Genomic DNA, 9,126 nt, shown 5'->3' with positions numbered 1-9,126 from the left:
AATCGCGCCCGCCGTTTTTATGCGACCGTATTGCTGCTATATCGGCGCCTTTATCAGTGGGCATTCGAAACGACTGGTGCATATTTCGCCTTTCCACAGTCACCACTTTGATGGGCCGTTCTTTCCGCCCGTCGCTGGCGCGAACGACATCCGAAGATAGCGTTGAAACTCCACGCCTCATTTGCCTCCTGGGAGTGGCGCGGTCGCTGCCAGCCTCCACCGCTGGCTGTACTGTCCTAGCTGCGATCCTGTGCGCTCGTTTCTATCGTTTTCTTTTTTCTTTCGATATTGAGTCGTTTCGTTCCAAGAAGCTCCTACATACACGGCCGCGGAGGAGCCGTCGCATATGCGCGAAGTATAGCGTCGACGATATACGCCGCGTACAAATAGCCGGAGCGAATCATTTCCCCATCTGCGTGCTGCCGACAACGACCGACGACGTGCGATGGAAATAGATAGTCGATGCGGGCCTCGTGTATCCTTTCTCTCTTACGGCCATTGCACGCCTCCCCTCCGCATCCCTTCCCGCTTCTCTGCCCTGTCGTCGCGACGCGTAATACGCATTTCGGCCCGCTCGCTGCGCTTATGCCTTCGGTTACTTTTTATCCCCGCATATTCCCCACTTTGTATTCATTTACAACTTTTTCTCTTCTCGAACGACTCGGAATGCGCGCGTCGTTCGAAAGCGATTTAATGTCGCCGCCGTGTCTGGCGAGGCTTGCTCGCCTGCTTCCTTGCATATAGCACCGAGAGAGAGAGAGCGCTTCCGTTCTCCGCGCGCTGCGCCGCGGCGCCCCTTCGACGCGCCTTTCTAATTGCAGTCTCTAAAGGAAAGGATAGTGAAGAAAAAAAGAAAGAAAGTCATCATTTCTGTCTCTGAAAGCTCTCGCGCGCCATCCTAATGCGCCGGCGCGCCTGCCGCTGAGCGAGGAGCCATCGCCGCGGGGTTCATCTGTGGAATGCTCGCGCATTTGCGCTTCTTGTTTCTCTATTCCCTTCTTTTCCCCTTTCGTTTCTTCCTTGGTTCCGAGTGGCGACGGTAATGCGCGGAGCACGTGCTACACTAACGTTGTCGGTTAGGAGGTTAAGAAAGGGAGCCGGAGAGAGAGAGAAAGGGAGAAAAGGAATCGTAGCTGCTTGCTTGGACAGGCGTTACGTTGGCGCTTCGAGCGTCGTAAAGGAATACGACCACCGCCTCTTCGTCGCATGAGAATTGCGTTGTCGCGCCTTCAAGAAAGTATAGAGAGAGCAGTAAGGAAGGGGACGAAAGAGAATCGCACTAATGAAGCAACGGGAGAAAAAGAAGGAAAGGAGCGTGGTTCTAAAGTCGAAGCTCAGATGTTTTTTTTTTTTTTTTCGTTTCGTGACCGCGATCAGCGGTGAATCTCATTCTAGATGAGTGGCTTAGTCTGGCTGGTAACTTGGCTCAAAGCGTGGGTTAACGCGTGAAATTCCCAGCTGAAAAGCGGAATGGCTTGCATTTTCTTTGAAGAAAACTATGCCCCCCCCCCCCCCACACACACACACACACACACACTTTCCGCTTTATCTCTCTCTGCGAAGGAGAGGACGCGCTCTGATTAGTAATTCAAGTTTGTGTTCCCCTCTGTGCGGAGCGCAAACCTCTGTTTTTGTTGTAATGGGCTGTGCGGGCTACATTCTATCCGAGTCTTGAACGGTTCTGGATGCACTGTTGCCTTAAAGCGCGTGGAATGCGTCATGTTTCTACTGCCAACTTATCACATTACTAATTATGTGTAATAAATGGCATGGAACTAAATATGAAACTGTAAATATATAAAATATGTCCTCTTTCGGCGGTTAAAGATCTCTTTCTTTAATAGCTTTAGGTACAAGCGAGGTCATAAAAATAATAAATTGCCGTTAAAGGTGCCCATCTAAGGAGGAATGATTAAAACTTTGGACGGCGGTTCTTCTTCGCCGAAATCACAAGAGGCATTCCTCGACCACCCCGGAACTTTAGTCGAAGCGGTCCTCAGTGCCAGCTTCGAGTTTTTGTTTGGTTTATGAGGGTTTAACGTCCCAAAGCGACTCAGGCTACGAGGGACGCCGTAGTGAAGAGCTCCGGAAATTTCGACCACCTGGGGTTCTTTAACGTGCACTGATATCGCACAGAACACGGGCTTCTAAAATTTCGCCTCCATCGATATTCGACCGCCGTGGCCGGGATCGCACCCGCGTCCTTTGTTTGGCTGAGCAGCCGAGCGCCATAACCACTGAGCCGCCGCGGTGGCTCAGCTTTGCGTTTTGCAAACCAATGTCGAGTCGAGGCGTTCTTCTGAGGAGAAATAACCCAATAGATTTGTTCGAAACCTTCAGCGTAGCTCCGACGCTCGGGAATCCTTGGACATACTTTGTCTTTCATGGTATTTTTTCCTTATCTGTGAATTCGTTTCATTTTCTTCACCACATTTTTACAGCTGGAGCTGGATGCGCAATTGAACGTTGTCGTTAGTTACCGACGTAGTATGTCGTAACTGAGAGCTCCCGCATTCCCCGCTCGCGTACGGGAATCTTGCATAGGTGGACCACAAGAGTCGTATAAGCTGGGCAGCCGCCGTCGCAGAGAGTGCAGTATACTGTGTACATATTTAGTGTAAGCATTCAAAATTACCATGTTCTTCAATACGGACTGTAGAGCCTCTGAAAGGGGTTCTGAAAGGGACTCTCGGTAAAGTTGCGATATTCCTGGTGTGTTAAAGAGCGCCGCTTTACGAATAGCTTCCAGCAAGACTTTTTGTGGTGCGTTTTGTAAAAGCTGAGTTATCTGTAGTCGACATTTTAATTGAAGTTTATCCGCACGTTTCTTTCTCCTCTCATCACTTTTTGCACGCTCAGAGGTCGGCGTTCCTTCGGGGGGAGGGCAGCATCCTGACCACTGACCAGCCAGAGCGACGCTGCTGAGTGGCCCCGGCCATGGTAGCTGCGTGACGCCTGAGGGAATGTAACCAATAGCCAGCTCTGAACAGAATTGCGCAGGAACGTGCGACGGAGGAGGGTACAAGCATGAAAAAGTCGCTGGAAAGGACTCTCCAACTTTTGCGCGCGATTGTGGGTTCTCTGCTGCGTGCAGAAGTGTATCATTTGGCTCAGGCGTTTATGATGAGAGGCTATAGCGATTGAGCGAATTTACGTACTCTCCTAAGACGGTGTTTCAGAGCCCCCTTGAAATTTCGGCAAACGCTCTGTAGACTGTACGATGGCTATCGATATTTTTGCAAGTGGTGCTCTTAATAGGGTCAGGAAGGAAGGCGCAGTTCTGGTCGAGTCAAGAGGAGAGCGGCCTCTTTCGTCAAGGGGGACTGGAGCGGCAGTCGCTATCGTGTCTTAATTTTAGGAGGGGCTATGGAAAATCGGAAATTTCTAGTTGTGGTTTTTGTTTCTCTGGAGTCCTCTGCCCTACCCGGTCAGCGCGGTGGACGTCTCAGTGCCGTGCTGATCTTACGCTCTGTCGTATAGGTTGGAGCGCTGCCCAGAGCAGCTGAGGCGCAAGGGTTCCCACGAATGACCAACCATTCCCGAATGATCAGCCACAATACGCCTCTCTCGGATTATTGGCCTATCCCGCACTGTGGCCATATGCCATTGTTGACGCCTGGTCTACACCAACCGCGAGGAAGATGAAAACCTCGTTCACACGAGGAGAAGAGGAGGAGGACAAGGAGACACACGGGCGGCTCCGCGAGCGCCGCGTGCTGCCCTCCGTTCTTCTGGGGACAAGGCTTGTGACAAGCAGCTCGACATGCTCGCTCAGGCCCGAGAATCTCGTTCCAGCGCGGCGAGGGCCGAACGGAGACACGAGGCGACGACATCTCGCCAAGCGCCCTCGTCCCACCACGGCGCCGAAGATGGCAGCACGAAGGTCGTGGTTCGTAAGGTGGCGGTCGAGCCTCCCGGAACCGAGGTCGCGGTCATGCCGGTGGCGCCAGCGCCCGCGGCGGCGGCTGCTGAGGACGCCAGAGGCGCGCCGTCCACCAGCCTGCTGCTGGTGTCTCATCGCTGGGAGGGTCTGCGCTACCTCGTCTACTGGGGCCTCGTGTCGGGCGTGCTGGTGCTCGTGCTCGGTCTGGTGGGCTTCATCAGCCTGCCGGCCGTCCACTGGGCACCCTGGGAGTGGAGCTTCGGCGCCTCCGACAGCGGACGCGGCCAAGGACCCGTCCCGCACATGCCCCGCAAGGTGGCTCCGCGAAGGCTCAGGCTGCAGGAGGCGCCCAGGGTATGACGTCACTCCCATCACAGGCGAGCGTTCACTCGCTTAGCTGCAGATCGACCTCACTCTCGACATGGGCTCAAGGCTGAACGAGGATTCTTTGGCTAAAACACGGAACGAGGAGTAACAGGCACTCTCTCTTTTATCTCTAGGGTTATAACGCTGCTCTTGGTCTAATGGTCCACTGTCATTGTTGTATGCGTGCAACCAGTCACTCAGCTAGGCTTCAGGCTGCCTTGTCAGATTTTCCTGTTGAGGTCGCGTCTGGCCGTTGCTGGTTGATTGCCAGTGTAACGGAATGCGAGTGGGGGGGGGGGGATCGGTATTGCTGAACCGTTCGCAGGCTATTTGGCAGCAGGGGATGCAAATGGTGTCGCCTGTTTTAGGACCTCGCTGCCAGCTGCTTGTAGGGGGCACACGGTGTTTTCGTTCGCTGTTGCGCCAAGTCGCTATAGGAAGGCGCCGTCTCCGATAATCTTATTAGTACTAAATACCGTGATGTGATTCATGTTCGATATTAAGGCTTACCCCACAGGTAACCGCGGCTACCTGTAGGGATCGAAATGACTATTGTTTACGCTATTCGTCCGACGCGGGACCCGCGAGACCCTGACTCCAGACTGCTGCTCCTATACCGTCCTGCGCGCCAGGGCCCAGCCGGGGCGGAGGCCGGCTCGGCGGCGTGCTCGACGCCCGCGTGCGCCGAGCAGGCGTCGCGCGTCCAGGCCGAGCTGGAGTACTCGGTGGACCCGTGCGTGGACTTCTACCACTTCGTGTGCTCGCGCTGGATCCAGCGGCACGCGCGCGGCTCCGTCGACCTGCTCCAGATGGAGACGTACTCGGGCCGCGTTGCCGACCTGCTCGAGCGGCCCTCGGAGCAGGTGCCCGAGATGCAGCGCTTCTTCGCAAACTGCCTGCGGCCGCAGGAGAACCTCTTCTCCGAGATCCGAGCCACCTTCTTCTACCTGCTCGGCTTCCAGGTAGCAGCGGCCGGGCTCCATACTATACTGTCACGGTCGTTCGCCAGTCTCAGCTCGTCCAAAAGGCCTTTGCTGATCAATTCATGGCAAAGGAGTAAGCCGGGCTAGTTGGTACATTCTTTGCATGGAAACGCTGTTTCCAGAACGTACCAACTAGCCCTGCTTACACCTTTGCTGGATTTAACTTCTACTTCAGGCTCACCTGTTTTATGGCAGCGCCCGTGTGTGTGTCTTCCTTTCTTGGTCCCGTTTGCTGCGCTGTTTCCATGCAAACAATTCACGGAATAGCTTTGGTGGCGCTGGCTTGACTACTGCGTTCGTCATTGTTTGAAATGTCAGCATGGGCAGCTGTAGGAGAATGCGAAACCGATTTCAACGCGATAGCGTTAAGGGTCCCGTTCAGCGGAGAACATGGCGTCGTAGTCGCCGTGTAGAGAAAATCCGGGTTGGTCGAGAGGGTCGTGACGTCACACGTGGAGCTGCGGAATGGAAGGGCGATTAAAGCATTAAACAAATTTTGATCATAAGGTCGCAACTGGAATGTAAATTACACTGGGAAGAAAACCGGTAATTTTAACGCCTCAAATAGGATTTAAATTAATTACACTGGAAATAAAATTGCGGTAATTAGATGGGAATCGAACCTGTGGCCTTTGGGTCGTGAGTAACACGCGCTACCCCTAGGACATTGAGGCAGGTTCGCTTGATTGGGTTAAAGGGAGACGTGTGTTTTTTCCGATCGTGTCCATGTCTGCGAAGTGACATGCAAAGGGGGCCCGGGTGGCTGAAGGGAAAAATTAACGCTGTCGCATGATGTCCTTAAGGGGGAGCTTAAACGTCCCCCGAATTTTTGACCAATGCGCACTGTGCGGCATGTACAGAGCCATGCCTCCGCTTCGCAAGTCGCTTATTCGGATGCACTGCGAGCTTGCAGCAGAGCAAACCTGAGCCTTTAAATATAATTCTGTTCGTGCGGATGAAGTAGACTGCCTAGCGCTCTTCAGCATATAGATCGCGAAACAGATGGTGTGCCAACGCCCGTGCTGCGTGTGCACATAGGACTGGCCGTACCTGAGCTCCGCGGCGGCGTTCCTGTCTCCGGACGACGTGTCCTCCAAGATCGGCGCCGTGTTCCGCGAGCTGGGCGTCGAGTCCCTGTTCCGCTTCACCGTGGCGCCGGACCCGGAGAAGCCGCGGCTTCGCTACTGGGCGCTAGACGAGCCCCGGCTGCTGTCGGCTGGCGCGGACGGCGGCGCCGCCTGGATGGACGGGGCCTTTAAGGCAAGCGGCGTTCACTGCGAGCGACAGAGCGAGGTCTTAAAGGGCGGTTCACATGCAAGCGATTGAGCGAACTGAGCGACCAGCGGCCCGGCGCAGCGATGCTTTTCGCAGGGTTCCGTTTCACACGCGTCGCTCCAGAGCGTTTACTGCCGCTGCGAATCCCAGTGTTGCTGGCAAAGAATACGATCCCGCGGTTGGTTCCGGTGGTTTGCAACCATCAACATGGACAATGTTCATGCATTATTTTTCCAAGATTGCTCAAATTTTGTTAAGAAATAAAGAACTCTTGTTTGTTAAATATCTACTACTTATTTTGATGCCAATAATAACATTTTTTAAAGTTCGAATGTGCGTGTCGGAAGCACGTGTAGCAAACATTGTCTTTCCCGCACGAATCCTCTTCTTCTCACGTGGCTTTTCCGCCGTGCAGTCATTGGTCAGAGGGCGGAGCTATCTCGCTGTCGCTGCGAAAATTTCCAACTTGTTGGAACCCCTTCGCTTTGGCCGGCCGAGCCGCCGCGACGGGTGGGTCGAAACAGGTTTTTACGTCCCGGCGACAGGATTCGCTGGCATTTTCGCTTGCATGTGAAACACGCTGTAGTCGAGATTAGGTCGACTATACTGTCCGTTCATTTTAAACCGCCGGAGCAGTATAATTCGCGGCTCAGGTACAGGATGCCTTACACTTGGCGCCTTCTACGCTGTCTCTCCGCTGTTCCAAAGCGGAATCGCGTACGAATCCAATAATGGTGCTACCGAACTGACGTGGGCGTGTGTACTCTACACTCTAAACACGGATATATGGGAGCAAAAGAGAAGTAAGCTGTCCTCCAGCGCACTCTATTTTATAAGAGGATGGATTACTCTCTTTTTACTGTTTTCTATTTAGAGAGTAGTTCTTGAGTCGTTAACAGGTAAACTATCCCATTCATAAAAGTCAGGAACTAGTAGCACCACTTACGAATGCTAATGAAATGAGCGTAAACGTCTTTGAAGGGAGGCTCCCACGCGCAGAAGAGTTGCTCGGATGACTGAGCAGGTCGTGAGAGGATAGTATCTCGGATGAACTGCCCCGTGCACGACAAACACGCGGACATCTCTGTCGTTGCTCGCACGCGAAGGCTCTGCTGGACTTCTACGGCAAGTTCTCGGACACGAACGTGTCGCGTCTGGAGCACGAGCTGGCGAGCCTCATGGAGCGTCCCGAGCTGGACCCGCTGGCGCTGACGCGCTGCAAGACCATGGCCCTGCTGGACCTGCCGGCCATCGACTACCTGCGCTGGGCACCCATGCTACGCAGCGCCTTCGGCACCGACGACATCTTCCCGCAGGTCTAGAACGCCGAGTTGGCTACGACCGCATGTATACTTCTACTGAGCGCACGCGTTTTGGTGTACGGAAACTCTCGCGTCGACTTCGCTGGCGGTAACGTTGACTTCACCGGATGCATTCGGAATCCGAGCTCTCCCTTCGTAGCTCGTTGTGCGGAGTTTGCTCGTTCAAATTTTATGCCTGACGCCGGGTACAATCTTCCTCCCGCACTAAGCTCCTTACAACTTGTGTTCGAACCCTTAACGACAGGGACACGCTCCCGCATGCGATAAGGCTCTCGGCGCGACTTTAGCCCGCTTTTTACCTCGAGCTCACGTCGCGCTTGAGTCGTAAAAATTTACGACTAGGGGCGGCGTATTCCCGAACAAACACTCGCAGCGCGCCGTTCGTCGTTACGGGAAGTAGTACGTGTACCTTAAGACAAGTAAGCTCACTAAATGAAAGTTTACATTAATACGAAAGCGGGCTCTGTACTTCGGCTCGCGCCGTTTTGCCTCGTGTGTCGCTTTTCATAAAAGCAGCTCTGCGGAGTTCTTGTTCCTCGTGGTCCTCGAAATCGCCGCGAGCGAATTCCCAGGGGGGTCGTTCGTTGTGGCCGTGTTCCCTATGGGCTTAAGGCTAAGGCTCCCATTTTCTAGCGCGTTTCGTTTACGAGTTGGTTCGCCGGGCGTCCCCAGGACCTGATCAAACTCGCGTGTCCGGGCTACGTGCTGGGCCTGTTCAACCGCGGCTCGCTGCCGCGCGTCACCGACCTGCTCAACTACGTGCTGTTCCGCATCGTGGCCGTGCTGAGTCCGTTCATGGCGAACGCGACGCTGCGCGACGCCGTGTCTCGCGCGTACGCCGACCCCGGCCCGGCCTCGGGTCCGCCGCTGACGCCCCGACAGCTGTGCGTGCGGCTGCTGGACCGGTTCGAGCCCGCGGTGCCCATGTACCTGGCGGCCAACATGTCGCTCGCCTTGCTGGGAGCGGAGGGCGACGTCCAGGACTTGCTGGAAGGACACCTGCAGGCACGCGCTTCGCTTTACACTCCTATGTACTGCGTGACTGATGGGAATGCAGCAGACTCGCTTGAGGTGTATTATCCGGATCGCTTCTTTAGGCAGCTGCCTTGGCTGGTTCCACAGACGTTCATTATCTTGTGCAAAAGCTTCTAATTTTTTTCTGAGCGAGAGAGAGCTTTTGTACTTACACTTTTTAGGCGGCCTTGAACTTTGACACTCGGACTCCAGTTTTTATTGTGGCTGCTTGGCGCTTTTTTTATGGTCTTGATGTCTTCCGGATACTGTATATGGCTCCAAG

At 54.3% G+C, this 9,126-nt stretch overlaps 2 protein-coding genes across 3 annotated transcripts in view; both read left to right on the top strand.

Moving 5' to 3' along the window:
• The window catches only part of LOC144093875 (LHFPL tetraspan subfamily member 2a protein), a 99,375-nt gene that overhangs the window by 63,254 nt on the left and 26,995 nt on the right, over positions 1-9,126 (top strand). The gene's annotated exons all lie outside the window — the stretch shown is intronic.
• On the top strand, positions 3,494-8,981 carry LOC144095393 (uncharacterized). Its single transcript, XM_077629147.1, has 5 exons — positions 3,494-4,237; positions 4,882-5,211; positions 6,271-6,492; positions 7,614-7,823; positions 8,502-8,981. The coding sequence occupies exons 1-5, from the start codon at positions 3,764-3,766 to the stop codon at positions 8,979-8,981; spliced, it is 1,716 nt and encodes a 571-aa protein (XP_077485273.1). The 5' UTR covers positions 3,494-3,763.

This window comes from Amblyomma americanum, chromosome 6 (assembly GCF_052857255.1).
Source record: "Amblyomma americanum isolate KBUSLIRL-KWMA chromosome 6, ASM5285725v1, whole genome shotgun sequence".
Taxonomy (NCBI): Eukaryota; Metazoa; Arthropoda; class Arachnida; order Ixodida; family Ixodidae; genus Amblyomma; species Amblyomma americanum.
Note: the sequence above shows the minus strand (reverse complement) of the source record. Positions and strands in the feature narration are given on the sequence as shown.

Bases quoted from the DNA above. Each gene is read 5' to 3' on its own strand.
- LOC144095393 (XM_077629147.1), top strand. From the start codon at position 3,764: ATGCTCGCTCAGGCCCGAGAATCTCGTTCCAGCGCGGCGAGGGCCGAA. The intron at 6,493-7,613 runs GCAAGCGGCGTT...TCGCACGCGAAG, and splicing joins GGATGGACGGGGCCTTTAAG to GCTCTGCTGGACTTCTACGG. The intron at 7,824-8,501 runs GTCTAGAACGCC...GGGCGTCCCCAG, and splicing joins CCGACGACATCTTCCCGCAG to GACCTGATCAAACTCGCGTG.